Source organism: Delphinus delphis, chromosome 10 (assembly GCF_949987515.2).
Source record: "Delphinus delphis chromosome 10, mDelDel1.2, whole genome shotgun sequence".
Lineage (NCBI taxonomy): Eukaryota > Metazoa > Chordata > Mammalia > Artiodactyla > Delphinidae > Delphinus > Delphinus delphis.
In genome coordinates, this window is record NC_082692.2 from 67691078 (window position 1) to 67709828 (window position 18751).

General features: G+C 48.8%; 1 protein-coding gene across 1 annotated transcript; it reads left to right on the top strand.

Annotated features, from left to right (window-relative positions):
- Positions 1 to 4269: 4269 nt before the first annotated feature.
- Positions 4270 to 18037, top strand: ALAS1 (5'-aminolevulinate synthase 1). The gene is given in 13 exon segments (XM_060022626.2): positions 4270 to 4383; positions 5352 to 5575; positions 8730 to 8764; positions 8766 to 8817; positions 8820 to 8957; positions 9725 to 9874; positions 10285 to 10507; positions 11592 to 11776; positions 12601 to 12780; positions 13113 to 13277; positions 15362 to 15630; positions 16348 to 16510; positions 17729 to 18037. Coding segments are annotated over 12 exon segments (1920 nt in total). The 5' UTR covers positions 4270 to 4383; positions 5352 to 5376; the 3' UTR covers positions 17890 to 18037.
- The last annotated feature ends 714 nt before the right edge of the window (positions 18038 to 18751 follow it).

An 18751-nucleotide genomic window follows, 5' to 3' on the forward strand; every position in this document is an offset into this window, starting at 1 on the left:
GGGTTAGGGCTACAGACACACACTCAGAGGTCTGCAAGGCCAGACAGTTGTCACTGCTTGGACATCACATGTCCGCAGGGTTGGGGACCCACTGAAGGGAGCGCTGGTGGAGAAGTGGAGAGAGCACGTCCTGCCTGGGCCAGCCCAGGGGCTCCAGGTCTGCTGAGTCCTCAAGAGAAGCTGGAAATCTGAGTTTCAATTTAACGATCTCCTGACTGCAAAATCTTGACAACTAATTCACATGTTTAAAAGCACTGTGTGGGGACTTCCCTGGTGGTGCAATGGATAAGACTCCACGCTCCCAATGCAGGGACCCCGGGTTTGATCCCTGGTCAGGGAACTAGATCCCACATGCATGCCGCAACTAAGAGTTCGCATGCCACAACCAAGGAGCCTGCCTGCCGCAACTAAGACCTGGTGCAACCAAATAAATTAATTAATTAAAAAAATAAAAGCACCGTGTAGGTCAAACAGAACATGTCGTCTGGGCCACAGTCTGTGGGTGGTAGACTAGAAGGCTAGGTTCCAGGGCCCTCTGGGGCTCTCTGGAAGGATAGTGTTTGCTCTGGGGGCATTTCCTGCTCTCATTTGGCAAGAGGGTGGCGTGCTGTTCCTTGTGTACCACCCCAGACCTGCTTCCTGGAGCATTTGATGGCTTTGCTCCACTCTGGCCTCTTTCCCCGACTAGTCAATCGGAGTCCACCCCTTGACCTGTAGATGGCTTCACAAACACAGGCCCAGGCCTGCCCCAGCTAGGCCAGAGCCTGAGAGGGTTCCAAAGGCAGGGCCAGCATAAGGCAGGTGTTGGGGGCCTCAGAACCCTCTTGCCCCGCCCAATCCCCAAATTCCTATCATAACTCCCAGGCCCTATCACTGTAAACCCTGGAGCTCATGTTTCCAACCCTCAGGGCGGACCTGAGCTGTTTCTAGAAACTCTAGCCACTCTGCAAAGCTGGCCCCTCACCCACCACTATTCAGACAGGGACTGACACCCCAAGGAGCACTGCTGGGCCAAGGCCAAGGCCACACTGACCATGAGCAGCACAGGCTGGAGGTTTTGTCTGTCTCTAAAACTGTCTCGTGTCCATTCGGGTCTCCTCGAGGTGAAGGCTAGCAAGATTTCTCAGCTGGCTGGCAGATGTGGAAAATGAGGCCCAGAGGAAAGCAGTAAGCTTGCTCAAGGTCCCTGGGCTGCGTGATCCTTATAGAGGGGAACTGCTAAAAATAGTTCCTGGAACCCAGAGTGGAAAAGGATGAATTCTGGGGCTAGCGTCAACGTTTTTCTTTTGCCTTGATCCCTGGGCAGATGCTGTATGCAGCAGCCCCTGAGGGTGAAGATGATGCAGACGGGGCAGAGAGTGGGGAGGAAGGAGAAAGTCAGGGAGGCCAGATCCCAGCATCATCCCCAGAACGGAGCCTGACCTTGCCTGAACTCCGGAGGCTTGGGCTCCCCTGCCCAGGGCCAGGGTGATAAGATGAGTTTATATCGCAGCTCTGAGGAGGGAGGCAAGACAGGATTGAGGGAGAGAAAAGAGAGGGAAGGAAAAATCACGGGGGAGGGAGAGGGGAGTAAGTATGCTAAACCCAGGAGAGGGACGACAACTTTGCCAGAATGGGGCCCACCCAGACTCATCACTGAGGCAGGAGGGGCACTCCCACTTCACAGATGCAAAATCTGAGGCTTAGGGCATGGGGTAATTTGCCCAAGATCGCAGAATCAGAAAGTAGCACAGTCAAGATTAGAATTCATGGCTTTAGCCTTTGCCCTTCAAGCAAGGTCTCAAACTGGAAACCACTCAGGCAGCATTTCCCAAAATGTGGCCCCAATATACCCTACCCCTGCATTACCAGGAGGGAGCCTGGTTAAAATGCAGATTCCTGGGTCAGAATCAAAGGGGCATGGTCCAGGAATATGCATTTTGACCAGTGCCCTGCTGGTGGTTCTTTGAGACCTAACACTGGGAAGCTCTGTGGCTCTCTTTTGGCTTTTCTGGTCTGACTTCCTAGCCCTACATCCTAGCTGCACCCCTGCAGCCAAGCTATTCAAACTGAGTCACCCTGCCCTCCAGGACAGAACTAGGCCTTTCCCATTCAATGACTCGCCCACCAGTCTCCCAGTCCCATATAGACCCACCCTTCCAGCCAGTACCTCTCTTCTGGAAGCCTTCCTTGTGGTTGGGATTCCCCTCTCCTTCAGCTTGTGTTGAAGTAATATTGGGTTGGCCCAATAGTTCGTTTGGGTTTCCCATAACATCTTACGGAAAAACCCTAACGAACTTTTGGGCCAACCCAATAGCCTCCTCCTCCCTCTGGAATTATTTACAACATCCTATTTTACTTTCCGGGTGGATCTGCTTTGTTTCCCAACCTTTCCCTCTATTAAACAGGAAACTCCCAGAGGACTAGAAACTTATTGGTTTAAACAATAAGCCTCTGAAATCCATGACTTCACTTGCCCCTCTGCCAACCACAAGTGGCAAGGCTGGGAGAGCTTTACAATGAGGAAATGGAGCCTTAGAGAGATTGTAGCCTACCTAAGACCAAATAAGATTGAGCCGGGGTTAGAACCCATGTCCAGCTCCGATGTCCAGTTCTTTCTGCTTCTGCTTTGCCTCTGATCACTCAAACAGCTCTGCGACGCGGGCAGGACAGGGATTATGATCCCATTGCTCAGATAAGGAAAAGTGAGGCCCAGAGATGGACAAAGCACTCAATACCATCTTTACCCTGTTTTGGCTGCACCTGGGTCTGACCTTTTCTCTTACCCTCTCTCCGGCTGTTGGGCACTGCCCAGGGCCCCTCAGCAGGACGGGGCAGAGCTGAACTTTGGGTTCCCAGGCAAAGCCCTCATCCTGGACCCCTGGAATGGTCCCAGTGCCACTCCAGACCCAGGTGCCTCCTCTTCAGGTGGAGACTCGCCTCACCTGCCTTGCAGCTGGCTGGAGATTCAAAGAGAGGGAATTGGGAAATACCTGGACACACCTTGGTCACCATCACTCTAGACTTTGTCCCTCTTATTAATGCCCAGCTGAGGAGGAAGCAACCTGGGTGGTCCTTTCCTGAAGAGTGGAGGAGGGCAACTCTGAGCCTGGCACGGGCCCAACCCAACCAAGCCCAAGTTAAGCTGGGAAGGGTGTGGAGCAAGGAGGCCAGGCTGGCGTTCCTGAGAGGGGTTTGCCAAGCTGAACTCCACAGGTGTGGTCTAGGGGAGACTCAAAGGAGGTGAGGGCAACTCTGAACTTTGGGAGAGAGTACTGAGTCACCCAGCTGGTGCCCGGCCAGGGTGGCCAGCAGGGACTTTGGACAGCCCACAATGGAAAATAAAAATAATAATTGGGCTTCCCTGGTGGCGCAGTGGTTGAGAGTCTGCCTGCCGATGCAGCGGACACGGGTTCGTGCCCCGGTCCGGGAAGATCCCACATGCCGCGGAGCGGCTGGGCCCGTGAGCCATGGCCGCTGACCCTGCGCTTCCGAAGCCTGTGCTCTGCAACGGGAGAGGCCACAACAATAAGAGGCCCGCGTACCGCAAAAAAAAAAAAGTAATAATAATAATAATTAATATATGTCAACCCCCAACTATGTGTCAGGCCCCATGCCTCCACCCTCACCTCCCACCCAGTGTGTAGTGTGTGGGTTCCATCCAGCCCTGTTCCTTGTGCTCCTTCTCTGCATCAGGTTAAGTCCCTTTATTTCGGACCAGAAAAATGCCACGGCTGGGTCTCCGTCTGCTTCTCCTCGTCCTCCTCACTACGGATCCCTCCCTCCAGCTCCCTGGTCATCACCCCCAGGACCACTCCATCCTTGGTCAATCCAGCCCCATCTCCTCCGGGAAGCCCTCCGCCATGAAAAAAGCCCCGGGTGGGTCAGATCCTGCTTAAGACCCTGGTCCGGAACTCCTCGTTTCCCCTGCCTCCTCTATATCCAAGGCACCCGTTTTTGCAGCCCTATAACCCCCTGGTTACCCTAGAGGCGCTTCCCCTCCGACTCTGCCCTTTTATGCTCCACAGAGGATTCTGAAGCATAGGGTAGTTAGGGGAAGCGGCAAGGTGGTGCAGCATGAAGTCATCCGTCCCCAGCCTTGTTCTTCGTCCTCCCAGCAGGCCGTCCCGGTAAGCCCAGGTCCCACCAGCACAAACCGAGCCTAAGGAGGAGTGCTTTTACGCCCCGCCCCGCCCTTCCAACTTCTGGAGTGCCCCGCGGCACGCCTGCGCGGAGGACGCCCCGGCCCATGGCGCATGCGCAGCTGTCTATCTGTGTATATTAGGAAGACTGGGTTCGCGGCCTGAGGATTCTCGCGGATAAGGGCAAGGGTTTGTTTCTACCCTTGTTTGGGTACACGCCGCCGACGCCGCCGACGCCGCCTCCGCCGAGTCTCCCGCGCAGGTGAGGGCCCCGCGCTCTGGATGCGGCGCGGCCGGGGACAACCCCCGCGTGTCCTGCTTGCCTGCGCCCCGCTACTCCGGCCATTGGGACCCCATCCCCCACCGCTCCAATCACCCGCCGCCTCGGGGTCAACTTTCATATGCCCGATCTTCTACCTGATCGGCCCCCCCACGGCGTTCCCCGTTTAATTGACCGCTTTCGAATTCCCTTCTTAGACACCTCCCGTTATTCTCGAGCTCTCGACGCCCCGGGTAACCACAGACCTCCCCTGCCCAGGACCACCACTTTCCACCAGACCCACGGCCCTCATTTTTTAGCCCTTGTCTCTTCCCAGTTAGCCCCAGCGGCGCTTCCCCTCGTATCCCTGGCCTTCTTTATGCCCCCTCCTTTCTCAGTTATGCCCAGTTCACGGAGCTGTAGGGGCATAACCTCGGGGAAATCATGGCCTCAGGAACCCAGGGCCGGACTGGATGCCTTCTTGGGGTCTGGGAGTGTAGGGACCCGGAGAAGATCAGGATCCCTAAGAGTCTTCTCTGCCTTGATGGATGACAGTGGCTTCTTCCCTGGCCTCACTTCTTCACCTGGGTGGGTGCCAAGGTGTGTTATCTGCACTTCTGCACTGTGTATCTTCCTCAAGGAGCCTCTGACCTCCTAAACCTGTTCCTGACTTGTCCCTCCTGTCCCACCCCCTTGGTTATTGATCATCAGTATTTACCGTATTTGGTAAAGTAGTTTTGCAGGTGCCTTTGTATGGAGCTGGGGAATGAAGGTGATCTGGGTAGAGTGTGGTCACCACTTCTTAGTTGAGTCCCTCATCAGTGCTGTCCTTAGACATTTTTGAGTGAGACTTGTTAGTATCCCACAGTACCCTTGCTATAAATTTCAGGTGACACCTGAACCCAGTGACCTTGGAGTGGTATTTGCGTGATTATTAACAAGTGTTGGTATCACTCCTCATCTTTGTACAGGATCAGTGCACCTCCGGGACGGGACATGGAGACTGTTGTTCGCCGCTGCCCATTCTTATCCCGAGTGCCTCAGGCCTTTCTGCAGAAGGCAGGCAAATCTCTATTGTTCTATGCCCAAAACTGCCCTAAGATGATGGAAGTTGGGGCCAAGCCAGCCCCTCGGGCCCTGTCCGCTTCAGCAGTACTCTGCCAGCAGGTCAAAGAAACCCCTCCGGCCAACGAGAGTAAGTGTCCTTAGCAATGAAGTAGAGAGTGGTGATGTTTGCATTCATTACAAGACCCTGGAAGCAATTCTCACGCACAGTGCTGATGAGGGTCACGCGAGGCGGTTACTTGGTGCCAGGGTCAGTTCTCTGCATAGATTGTCTCATGGAATTGTCATCCTAACCCCACAAAGTAGGCAGTTTTAGTTTTCACATCTTTAAAGGTGAAACAGTGGCCAGCATTCCACCTTGTGGATTGCGTGTCAGTGTCTGTTGGAGTTTGTGAGTTGTCAGTTCCTCGTTCATGTAAATGTAAAGTTGGAATCTTTATGTAAAGTTGGAATGTAGATGCTTGTAGCTTTTAAAGTTGTGATTTTTTTTCTTCTTTTTTTTTTTTTTCCTTGCCTTTGCTATGTTGCCTGACCTGTGCCTTTTGCCCTCAATTCCTTTCTGTGCTATGCCTTCCCAAATTCCTGGTAGTTTCTTATGCAGTCACTTATCATACCTTATCTCTTTGTCTGGCTCCAGACCACATAGGCTATTCCAGGCTAAACCATCTTCAAAGTCAACTCTACCTGTGAGTTTTTCAGTTAGGTTAGGCTACACTGAGGTATCAAGCAACCCCCAAATCTCAGGGCTTAACACATAAAGATTTCTGTCTTGTTCACGCAAGGTCCACTTTGGGTCATCAGGGCAATTCTGTTCTAAGCAGTGACCTGGGGTTCCACACTCTGGTGTCCTACAGCTTTAACTCTGAAATAGGTGGCTTTTGGGTCACTATTGCATAAGGGGAAAGTGAGAGGGTCTCAAACCAGCTCATCTTTTTAAAACTTTTCATAACAGTAAATTTCAATTATGAACAACAATAATCAATCCAGGGCCAATTTTGCTTCACTTGTGTCCCCATTCACCCCGCCTGCTCCCACTGGATTAACTTGAAACTGATTCCAGAAATTTCCTCTGTAAATATCAGTATGCACCTTTAAAAGATATGACTTCTTTCTTTTTTTTGCGGGCGGGAGCACACCACGTGGCATGTGGGATCCTAGTTCCTTAACCAGGGATCGAACCAGTGGAAGCGCGGATTCTTAACCACTGGACCGCCAGGGAAGTCCCTATGAGTTCTTTCTAAAAGCACCATCACAATACCATTATCACACCTAAAAAATGATGCAATTTCCTAATATCATCAAATACTCAGCCCCACCAGCTCTCGGATATTTTAGCCAGGAAGCAACACACAACATCCATTGGCCAGAACTCGTCACACGGCTCCAACTAAATGCACGGATGCTAGTTTTCTCTTTTTTTAATTATGTTTTTTACTGTGGCAAAATGCATATAACATAAAACTTACCATCTCAGCCATTTTTAAGTGTACAGTGGTATTAAGTACATTCATATTGTTCTGCAGCCATCACCACCATCCAGTGTCCAGAACTCTTTTCATTGTCCCAAACTGAAACTCTGAGCCAACTAAATACTAACTCCCCATCCTCCTCCCCCAGATCCTAGCAAACATTATTCTACTTCCTCTCTATGAATTTGACTACTCTAGAAACCTCACATAAGTGGAATCATACAAAATTTGTTAAAATAGTGATTTTTTTGACACATGTGTCTTTTTTTTGTTGTTGGCACGGCTTGCGGGATTTTAGTTCCCCGACCAGGGATCAAACCCAAGCCCCCTGCAGTGGAAGTGCTGAGTCCTAACTACTGGACCACCAGGGAATTCCCTTAACACATGTATCTTTATTTTGTATATGAATTTTTAAATTTTGCTTTTAATAAAGACATCAGAGATTTGGTTTTGGTCTGTCTTTGCCAGGAAAGAACGAAGCTTTTCAGATACCACTTAATTCTAGGGAATAATTTACCTTACAGGCTCTGTTAGTTGTGTTTTCTGGATGTGGACTTGTAAGAAAAGAATGTTTTTTACTAGAAAGCATTTAATCCTTTCTAGGATTTCTTTCCCTCTTTACCATTGTTTAGGAGTTAGTTATGTTTTTTACCATTCTGTCCCTAGCAGTAGATTCCTCTTCTGTTCCTGGTTGAGTAAAATGTGACTTATCCACTTGATAGACTGCCATGCATCCATCACAAATGATATTCACAAACTATTTACTAGCTTATGTAGATCTTTATAATGAAAAGGGCAGAATAAACAAGCATATACAGAATAAGTACAACTTTTTCTAAATCTACACATAAGGGGTAAAGAAAGATAATATGCCAAGTTGTCTGCAATGGTTATGTTTTGAATAATAGAACTCTATTTTTCTAGACTTCCTACAATGAATATGTATTTACTGACTTTTATAGTGAGTGAAATGAACTTGAAAGCAGGTTTTTTTAAAATTTTATTTTTTCGCCGCACAGCATGCGGGATCTTAGTTCCCACACCAGGGATTGAACCCCTGCCCCCTGCAGTGGAAGGGTGGAGTCCTAACAACTGAACTGCTGGGGAATTCCCCAAGGCAATTTTTTTGCTTTCCTTTATAGATTTTAATACAAACTGTATTGAGACACTGCCCAAGTTGTAGGAGAGCCTAGCCTATGACTCACAGGAGGATTCCAGAATGATGAAGAAAGACTTCTCTGGAAGGAAGATGAATGCATTTGCTCAAGGGGAGAGGGAAGTCTAGAAGCTTACCAGCCAACTGCATTAAGTCATGAACTTCTTTGAGGCATTTAGAGAAAACTGGTAGTTTATCTGTTAAGCAATGGCAAGCTTTTTTTTGTCAAGAATCTGTTTAGAAAATATTAGCAGAGAAAAAAACCGTATGACCACTTCCAGTTACCTTCAAGAGTGTGTCCTCGCATGAAATATGCTGAGTGTACTTGGGGTAGATTTACTGGAAATAATTCAACTCAAGAATGCTGGGCTGTCTAGAACTAGAAAATACTACTTTGGGGATTTATAAGTGAGAAATACTATGGGTTAGAGAGGTAGGTGAACTGTGCCGGTTAACTCTTCACAGGAACATTGTGTCCAGTGAGGCAGATGAGAAAACAGTTGATTTAGCAGAACCTAATAAGAATAAACTTGTCTTTGGATCATGGGATAGAGTAAGTATAAGGTTTGTCTTTGAGGCAACAAGAGAAAGAAACAAGTGGGCTTCTGTGTACCGTGCAACCAGATCTGATGCTTCCGTTTTAACATTTCCCCCCTCAGAGGACAAAACTGCCAAAGCCAAGGTGCAGCAGGCTCCTGATGGATCCCAGCAGACTCCAGATGGCACGCAGCTTCCGTCTGGACACGCCTCCCTTGCCGCGAGCCAGGGCAGTGCGAGCAAATGCCCTTTCCTGGCAGCCCAGATGAGCCAGGGCGGCAGCAGCGTCTTCTGCAAAGCCAGCCTAGAGCTTCAGGAGGATGTGCAGGAAATGCATGCCGTGAGGGAAGGTAAACAGATGACATGAGCCATCAGAAGAGCGAAGAGGTTCTGTGGCTCTTTCAGACCCTCAGATTTATGTGTGAACTATTATTAGGGTAGTATTTGTGTCAGCACCTTCCTGTTTTAGGGCCGAGGAGGAAGGTCATCAAGATAGAGGACTGTATGGCAAAATGTGGGAGTTCTTTTTCTGTGTGTGTGTGTGTAGGATGTAACCAGCTTTTACAGTAATTCTTTAATTTCTGAAAATACCCCTCAGGCATAAACTATTACCAGTGCCCTTTGTTTCTTTCCCACCATTTGGTTGGATAAAAGGTAAAAAACAGTGTTACTGCAGTGAGTGCTAGTTTTAGGACTCCCAAGCTGTGTGTCTTAGTGGTGGTCATTGAGTGGCAACCTGAATTCCACTTGTGGCCGTATCCATGGAACACATAAGGTCCCCAGAAATTCTCCCCAGCAGAAATGATACAAGTGGCTGAAATTGTTTTCTGTGAAGAAAATCAGGGTAGGGGGGGTGTGATGGGGAAGGCAAACCAGCCAGAAAAGAAAAGCTTTGGACTTTAATGTTCCTCAAAGCTGACTGGTAGCTCTGAAAACAAAACCAAACAGTAACTAAAGAAGAAGAAAAGCTTCATACACTCAGTTACATCTCACTTTCGTTATGATGGGCTATTTTTGTGAACTAGGCAGTAAGCCATTTTTAACAGTATGTCTGGAAGGTATTGTAGACTCAGAATAGAACACTGGTCCCCTTTGCCTCTTGTTACTTTTGTTACAGAGGTTGCCCAAACCTCAGTGAATCCCAGTGTGATTAGTGTGAAGACCGATGGAGGGGAGCTGAGTGGTTTGCTGAAGAACTTTCAGGACATCATGCGAAAGCAACGACCAGAAGGAGTGTCCCACCTTCTTCAAGATAACTTGCCAAAATGTGAGTCTTCTTGTTATTTGCCTGATGCAGGAGAGTTTATAACTTAAACATACATCAGATTAAACGTATAATTGCATGGTGAGTTGTGGATTAAAAGCCATGTCTCTTGCTTGATGCAAGTAGATGCTCTTGGCTACAGTGAATGCCAGTCCTATTGATAGCCTGCCTCATCTCTCTTAATACCTACTGTCTGCTCACGGGGTCAGACATTGTCATTTGAGACATACACAGACTCAAGATAAGGATGTCAAGGAACTTGCCCAGATGAGTACTTAGTACTTAGTACGTTAGTTTGTCCAGAATCTCCTTGCTCCCGAATGGCCAAGCCGGGATTGGAACCTAGGTCTTACACCAAAGCCTAGATGTGCTTTTTAACCGTCAAACTGTACCATCTTTTGTTCGGTTTTTAGCTGTTTCCACTTTTCAATATGATCATTTCTTTGAGAAGAAAATTGACGAGAAAAAAAATGACCATACCTATCGAGTTTTCAAAACTGTGAACCGGAGGGCGCAGCTCTTCCCCATGGCAGATGACTACTCAGACTCTCTCGTCACCAAAAAGCAGGTGTCCGTCTGGTGTAGCAATGACTACCTAGGAATGAGTTGCCACCCACGGGTGTGTGGAGCCGTCATGTAAGTAGCCTTCAGTTTTCAGATGTCACTGGCACGTCACTGGCATGACTTAGCAAGACACTGATGATTTATAGAAATTGGATCTTTTATGGGGGGGATATTCAGCAGCTGAGAGTGTGCCATAGCAAAATGCTCTTCTTAGCCTTTAAAAATATGTACAGGTTACTTTCAGAGAAACTCTGATGTGTAAGTAGTTGGTGGAGCCCCTTTGTGAGAGTTTTTTCTGGGCTCATTGACTACACATGTCCACTTACTACCCCTCCACAGGCAAGTCTTGCACAGAGGCTTCCTGGCTTGTGGCTGTGGGTGGAGAAATACAAATCGAGCAGCACTGGATGGTAGAGGGATTGCCCTGGTGGTACAGTGGTTAGGACTTCACGCTCCCAGTGCAGGGGGCCCGGGTTCAGTCCCTGGTCAGGGAACTAGATCCCACATGCATGCTGCACGTAGGGAACTAGATCCCACATGCATGCTGTAACTAAGAGTTCACACACGACAACTAAGGAGGCTGCTTGCTGCAACTAAGACCCAGTGCAACCAAATAAATAAATATTAAAAAAAAAAAAAAAAAGGGCTGGTAGAGCCTGTCGTTCATGTCCTTCAGGAGGTTTGCCATGGCTAGGAACACTTGAGAGAGTTGCTGGTCAAACTCTCCAAGCAGGCTTGCTAGAGAGAGCCCAGTCTGAGGTTTAGTAATAGAGATAGCCTAACATCACGGGACTGGTTCACAAAGAGTTTAGGTAGCCACCATTCAAGATGTCCCTCTAGAGCCTGAGGTCGTGTTATTGGAGAAAAAGCTGTTTGTCAGAGAAAAGAAATCTCAGTAAGTTAACTAAAACTCAACTAAGATTGTTAACACTTGCTCTTGATGTTCCCTAGAGGCCTCATCACCCTGGTGTTGAGACCTTCTCCCGCCCAGTCTAGAGATGAAGTGGGTTGAAACTTGTGTGAACTTCTGGTTCACAGGGAGAGAGGTGCTACAACAACATCAGTTTCAGTCTCCTGGATCCTGGAGGGAGGAATGTTCACGTCGTATTCAGAACCATGAGATTTATTTTCTGTCTGCTCTTTTTTTTTTTAAAAGGGACACTTTGAAACAGCATGGTACTGGAGCAGGGGGTACTAGAAATATTTCTGGAACTAGTAAATTCCACGTGGACCTGGAGCAGGAGCTGGCTGACCTCCACGGGAAAGATGCAGCACTCCTGTTTTCCTCGTGCTTTGTGGCCAACGACTCGACCCTCTTCACTCTGGCTAAGATGATGCCAGGTAGGAAGCTGTCATGGGCGCCTTAGAGTTTTCTGGCTTTCTTAGTAGTAACAGGAATATTGACAACAAAGAAAGCTTACCAGAACCACTCAAGAGTTATGATGGTAACTGGAAGCATTTGTTCTTGAACTGAGCATAAAGTGTTAACTGTACATTATAAATGCCAGTAGAACATGATAACGATAAAGAATCAGATTTGCAGGGCTTGTCTTTAAGCTAATTGCTTCCAGTGTGCTTTGTACTCTAAGAAAATCCTTTGGAGAATTCTCTTAATTATGTGTAGTTATCTTTCTTTCTTAAAAAAAATTAATTTATTTTTGGCTGCATTGGGTCTTCGTTGCTGCGCGCGGGCTTCTCATTGTCGTGGCTTCTCTTATGGTGGAGCATGGGCTCTAGGCGCACGGGCTTCAGTAGTTGTGGCTCGCTGGCTTCAGTAGTTGTGGCATGCAGGCTCTAGAGCACAGGCTCAGTAGTTGTGGCACACAGGCTTAGCTGCTCCGCAGCATGTAGGATCTTCCCAAACCAGGGATCGAACCCATGTCCCCTGCAATGGCAAGCCCTGTAGTTATCTTCCATTGAGTTTGGAGTGAGACAGCCAGATTTAAAAGCCGATTAGTTGCATGCCACTGGGTTATTTTATACCTATGGGCCTTCTCAGAGGAGAAGCACTAGTTAGTTATTTTTCCAGGAAGAAACTGCCACACAGGGTCTTTTTCCTACTGGGCAAAGCAACATTTTCAGGTCAAAGTCTGTTGTCCTTGACTGTCGAGGAAATAATTTGTCTTTGGTGCAGATGACAATAAATAGCATTTTTGTGTTGTTAGGCTGTGAGATTTACTCTGATTCTGGGAACCATGCCTCCATGATCCAAGGGATTTGGAACAGCCGAGTGCCAAAGTACATCTACCGCCACAATGATGTCAACCACCTCCGAGAACTGCTGCAGAGGTCTGACCCTGCCGTCCCCAAGATTGTCGCATTTGAAACTGTCCACTCAATGGACGGTAAGTCTAGGTAGAGGCCAATCTGAAATCTTAAATGAAAACAAGGCCTGAACTTCTTAAAAGTGTGATATTTATTTCATTTTTGTAGTTTCTTTTCACTTTGCCAGGATTTTGTAGTTGCGGGACACTGTATAGATTGGGATGAATGTAGATATTCTACTCTGGCTTTTACCAGACTCCAAACCCCAAGGTAATCCAGAAACTGGGGGAAGTTAATTGGTTTCCCCAATGTTAAAAATATCTTATAACGTACGTTCTTGTGTTGTAACTCTTACCAAAACAGAAATTCGTGAAATAGCAAGCACTTCAACGCGGTCTGTGGTCTCTCCTAGGGGCAGTGTGCCCACTGGAAGAGCTGTGTGACGTGGCCCACGAGTTTGGAGCAATCACCTTTGTGGATGAGGTCCATGCGGTTGGGCTGTACGGGGCTCAAGGAGGAGGGATTGGCGATCGGGATGGAGTTATGCCAAAAATGGACATCATTTCTGGAACACTTGGTATGTACACTCTGCATAGTCTGTAATCTGCACTAAAATTACATTCTTCTAACAAGGCCAAGGACTACTGGTCTAACAGGTCAGGTGAGGAGATGGTCTGATAGCATCTAAAGCCTGGGTCACTTTTTTGAGTGAGTTTTTCTTTCCTCAGTGAGTGGTGGCACAGCTTATCAGAATCCCTTGAGTCATGGCATGGCCCCCAGAATCAAAGTAAACCTCACAGCCTAACATGATAGAAGTACCATTTGTTGCCATCTGAGCTCATTCCAAACTTAGTTGTGGCTTTAGGTATACGCCGTGGCAACAGCCTTTACTCTCTGTGCGTCAGATTTTTCCCTTATATTAAAAAAAAATAAAAAAGAAGAATTTTAGTGCTTTTCTCCTAGAGCTGCAGGTAAGGCATTGTGCTGTGAAGCACTGAGCTCTGTGCCTACCGGGTGGGAACATTCCAGTTCACCTGGCTACTTTGTATTTCCTCTGCTCCTCCCAATAGAGAGGCCGTGTCTCTTGGAGCAACTCCAGACTCTTCCAGACTCCATAGCCATGCTGCCTGCTGGGTGTAAATCTTGCATGCTTAATAACTCACTAGCTGTGTGACCTTGGGTTTGTGGTTAACTTCTCTGTGCCTCAGTTTCCTCATCAATATGATGGAGGTAACAATAGAACCCACCTCAGCTTGGAGAAGATAAATGAACTGTATACAAACAATTACTGTAGACGTTCTTTTGTCTATGAGGTAAAAATGTAAACTGTACAAATTTTTTTGGCTGCATTGGGTCTTTGTTGCTGCACACAGGCTTTCTCTAGTTGCGGCGAGTGGGGGCTACTCTTCATTGCGGTGGGCATGCTTCTCATTGAGGTGGCTTCTCTTGTTGCAGAGCACGGGCTCTAGGCACACGGGCTTCAGTAGTTGTGGCACGAGGGCTCAGTAGTTGTGGCGTGCAGGCTCAGTAGTTGTGGCACACGGGCTTAGTTGCTCCACAGCATGTGGGATCTTCCCGGACCAGGGCTCGAACCCGTGTCCCCTGCATTGGCAGGCGGATTCTTAACCATTGCACCACCAGGCAAGTCCAACTGTACAAATCTGAGGATTTCAAAAGTTAGTAAGGCAGCTGGAGACCATGTAGTGTTTAGCTAAAGTGCCACTTTACAGCCTGCAGTTGGTAAAGGAAGGGCAGGCAAAAAAGAGCGTCCTTCAGTACCGTGAAGGGGCGTGAGAACGTCGTGCAGACCAGTAGAGCCTGGGGCCTCGCAGGGCAGAGCCTTGCCAAGAGGAAAGCTCTTGTTCATGCGTCCTAATTCCAGCAGCCCTTTTCTTGTAAAGAGCTCTTATGACGTGGGCTCTTTGAAGGTATGGTCACTGGGAGATGAAAAGGGCTGGAGAGAGAGATTTTCCACTGTCAGAGACTATATCAACCCAGCAGTGCGTGGGGCTCAAGCAAGACTGTTAATTACAGAACATAATGTTAAGATCAAGGAGGACTCTTCTGGAGTCATTAATCCTGAAACCCGAGATACCGATTATACAAGGGGACTTAACAAGAATTGAAAAACGAGGCCGGCCCTAAATCAACCCTAACAGGGTCTGAGTTTCCATATTTATCCAGCAAACACTCCTTCTCAGAGTTTTGTGGTTACTTAAGTAGAAATTAATACCAGCCCTGCCAAAACAGTTAATGTCTTAGCTGGGTGACATTCCGGCCTCAGGGGTAATTCTCACAGTGAGCCCCCTGCTCAGACCCTGTCCTGGAGCAGGCGCAATGCAGCGCGAGGGGGAATGCAGCCAGCCTGGGTGAGAAGGGAGGTGGCACGTGGGGTTCAGGCACGCTGTGATCAGTCGCCGGTGCCAGGCCTGGTCTGGAGGCCTGTGCTTTGATCCTGGTCGGACACCAGCTTCGTCTTGTGACTTTGGTCAAGACCCTTTCATAACGTTCTCAGCTTTTTCCTGTTTGGAAATGGGCTTGATTTGAGTCTTAGGGCAAACAAAGATGAGGAAGAGAAGAGTGAGTGCTCTGAGGCTCTGCAGCACCTGGCTGTGCACACTTAGGGCAGTTGCTGTAATAAATGAGCCTGTCTCCTCCCAGGCAAAGCCTTTGGCTGTGTTGGAGGGTACATCGCCAGTACGAGTTCCCTGATCGACACCATCCGGTCCTATGCGGCGGGCTTCATCTTCACCACCTCCCTGCCGCCCATGCTGCTGGCTGGAGCGCTGGAGTCTGTGCGGATCCTGAAGAGCACCGAGGGCCGGGTGCTTCGGCGCCAACACCAGCGCAACGTCAAGCTCATGAGGCAGATGCTGATGGACGCCAGCCTCCCAGTCGTCCACTGCCCCAGTCACATCATCCCCGTCCGGGTAATGAGCGGCCTGTGATTGGACTCGCTGGGGGCCGGGGCTCCGCACTCAACGGGAGATGTCCCGGTTCATGCCTTCCTGAAGTTGGGCTGCGGCGGGGTGACTGCCAGGGCGAGGGACTGTAGCCAGTGGCCCTCTGCCGTGTTTCTGCCTTTGGTTGACTTCACAATGAGAATGAAGCCTTTGAACCCAGCAGGCTGGAACAGAGGTTCCTCCTCCAGAGCACTAGCCTTGACAGGGTAAACACAGAGCTCGTATCTGGAAAGCTCCGGAAGCCTGAGCTTGGCTAGCTTTGAAGTATGGCTTTCTATTCATTTAATTTTGAAATGGGTCTTGCTTTGCCTGCTACAAAGGGTAGCCCTGTTGGTGTCACAGTTGAATTCATCTGAGTAGTGGAGCTGGTATAAAAGCTGCCTTATCCCCAGGATGCACACGTCCAACTACCATCATACTGGGGTCACAGAAGCTCCCGTTTTCCCCATTCGGGGTCTGGGTGGGAGATCAGTGTGAAATTTACTTCTAATATGGTTTCAGTTCTCTGGTCTGTAGTGAACAACACTGGACGCTTTAAGTCGCAGGTGTCTGGGCAGCGCTTTACCCCTGTGCCAGGCTTGCATACGCGGCTCCAGCCTGAGCCACGTGGGCACGCGTGTCACTAGCCTGCTAAGAGGTGGTCCATCCGGTTCTGGTCTTACCTTCTGTTATCATCAAACTTAGGTTGCAGATGCTGCTAAAAACACGGAGGTCTGTAATGAGCTAATGAGCAGACATAACATCTATGTCCAAGCGATCAATTACCCCACGGTGCGCCGGGGGGAGGAGCTGCTGCGCATCGCCCCCACGCCCCACCACACACCACAGATGATGAACTACTTCGTGGGTGAGTAGCCAGGGAGCCGCCAGCACCTCATGGGAGAGTGGCATGAAGCTGTCTTTTCAGTGTCTATAATTGAAGCCATTCAGAGTCGTTCAGATTTGTCTCTTCTTTTTCCAAGTAATTCAGAATGTTCTCAGATGGTATAAAACTGTAAAAGACACTTAGTCGTTTGCATTCACTTTGGGAGGGTGCAGTCATTTGGGAAGTGCTGAGGGAGGCTGCTAATCCACCCACTGTTCCCATGCCCCTGTCTGTGTGACTCAAGGATGCCCGGTCACGGCTGTTGCAGGAGAGATGCCTCTGAAGGCCTAAGTCTGCCCAGGCCTCCAGAGCTCAGCTCTGTACTTCTCTCTGTTCTCTGAACCAACTCCACACAAACCCCTTCTGATGCGAGTCATTGTTCAGCATTTTATATTCTCATAGTTCTGTAGAAGCCAGTCCTTCACCCCCCCGCATCCACCTAAAGGCAGAGACCAACGGGCTGCTCCTGGTTGCCTCTGCCTCAAAGGTGCGTTCTGCTCCTGAGCCGCCACCCCTGTCCGAGGTGTTTCCCCTGCCTGGAGCCTTTAGGGCTGCTCTGCTAGGAGTGCTCAGCCCGACACAGTGGAGCCATGTGGGAGCAACTTCTTTCCTGAAGGCATGTAAAGGAAAGCCAGAGTCGGGTTTTGTTTCTCTCTTTTTTTTTTTTTTATAACAGCCTATTAAGATGGAATTCACATACCGCAAATTCCACCCTTTCAACATATGAAATTCAGTGGTTTTTAGGTAATGTGGTGCAACTGTCACCACTCTGATTCCAGAACATTTTCATCACCTCAAAGAGAAACTGCACACCCCTTAGCAGCCCCTCCCCATCCCCAGCCCCCGTCAGCCATCAGCCCTGATTCACTTTCTGCCTATACATTACATTTTATGTAAGTGGAATATATGGCCCTTTATGCCTGGCTTCTTTCACAGCACAGTGCTTTCAAGGTTCAGCCATGTTGTAGCATGAATCAGCACTTCATTTCTTTTTATTACCAAATAATCTTCCTTGGCACAGATCTACCACATTTTGTTTATCCATCAATTGACGGATGTTTGGGTTATTTCCACTTTTTGACTATTACGAAAATAATGCTGCTGTGAACATTTGTGTGCAAGTTTTTGTTGGGGGCATGTGTTTCCATTTGTCTTGGGTACGTACTGCCTTTAATTTTTAAAAGCTGTTCCTCCTCACAGAGAATCTGCTGGCCACGTGGAAGCGAGTTGGGCTGGAGCTCAAGCCACATTCCTCAGCCGAGTGCAACTTCTGCAGGAGGCCGCTGCATTTCGAAGTGATGAGCGAAAGAGAGAAATCCTACTTCTTTGGTATGAGCAAGCTGGTGTCTGCTCAGGCCTGAGTGTGTCGCGCCCTCAATCACTCCACCTAACCCCAGGCCACATTGTATCCAGGTAGTCAGTTCTCCAGAATTGTCTTTGTATGTGAATTAAATTATATTAAATTTTAATCTGTAGTAAACGTGTAGTCCTGAAAATAAATTCTTGTCTAAATCATGGGTCCTCTTTTCATTGGCTCCTGAATCAAAAAATCATTCATCCCTTTAAACGTGGTCTGTATTGTTGAGATGTATGAAGTATATAAAAACATCCTGGTCCTCTGGGAGTGGCTCCAGACCCTGCTGGGATAGCAGGACCTCCCAGTCCGCAGGAAGCTAGCAGGTCTTTAATGCGAGCCAGGTGGTGGCGCAGCTGCGCCCCAGCCTGAGCAGTTCTGAGAGCAGTCACCACAGGGCACCACACGGCGGCTGTTTCACTCCGAGCCTCTCCCCACACCTTACGTGCAGTCCGCGCTGCGGCGGCTTCTCCCCTTCCGCTTTCCCTTCCCAGCCACTGCCTCCCTCTCACACTTCCCTGTGAAAGTTGGGCAGTCGGGCTTGTCTGTCACCAGCAGGTCCTCCAGCGCCAGCTGCACCTGTGATCGCGCCCCTCCCCTCAAAGTGGAGGCGTTTGTGCTCCTTCCCCTGACTCGTGCCCCTCGTGTTCTGGGTCCCCTGGCTTCTCGTGCATTCCTGCAACTATCTCTTGCCTTCTCCCCATTGGCCTGCAGCAGGCTCTCACCCATCCTAAAAATAAAACAGGCTCTCCCTCAGTCTTGACCCCCATCTAGCTGCTGCCTCTGTTCTGCTCCTTTTCTGTTTAGCCCTCCCCACTTGGTCTTTTAGCCTGTTCCTTGTGGAGGCTGCTCTTTTCTTGCCACGTCTT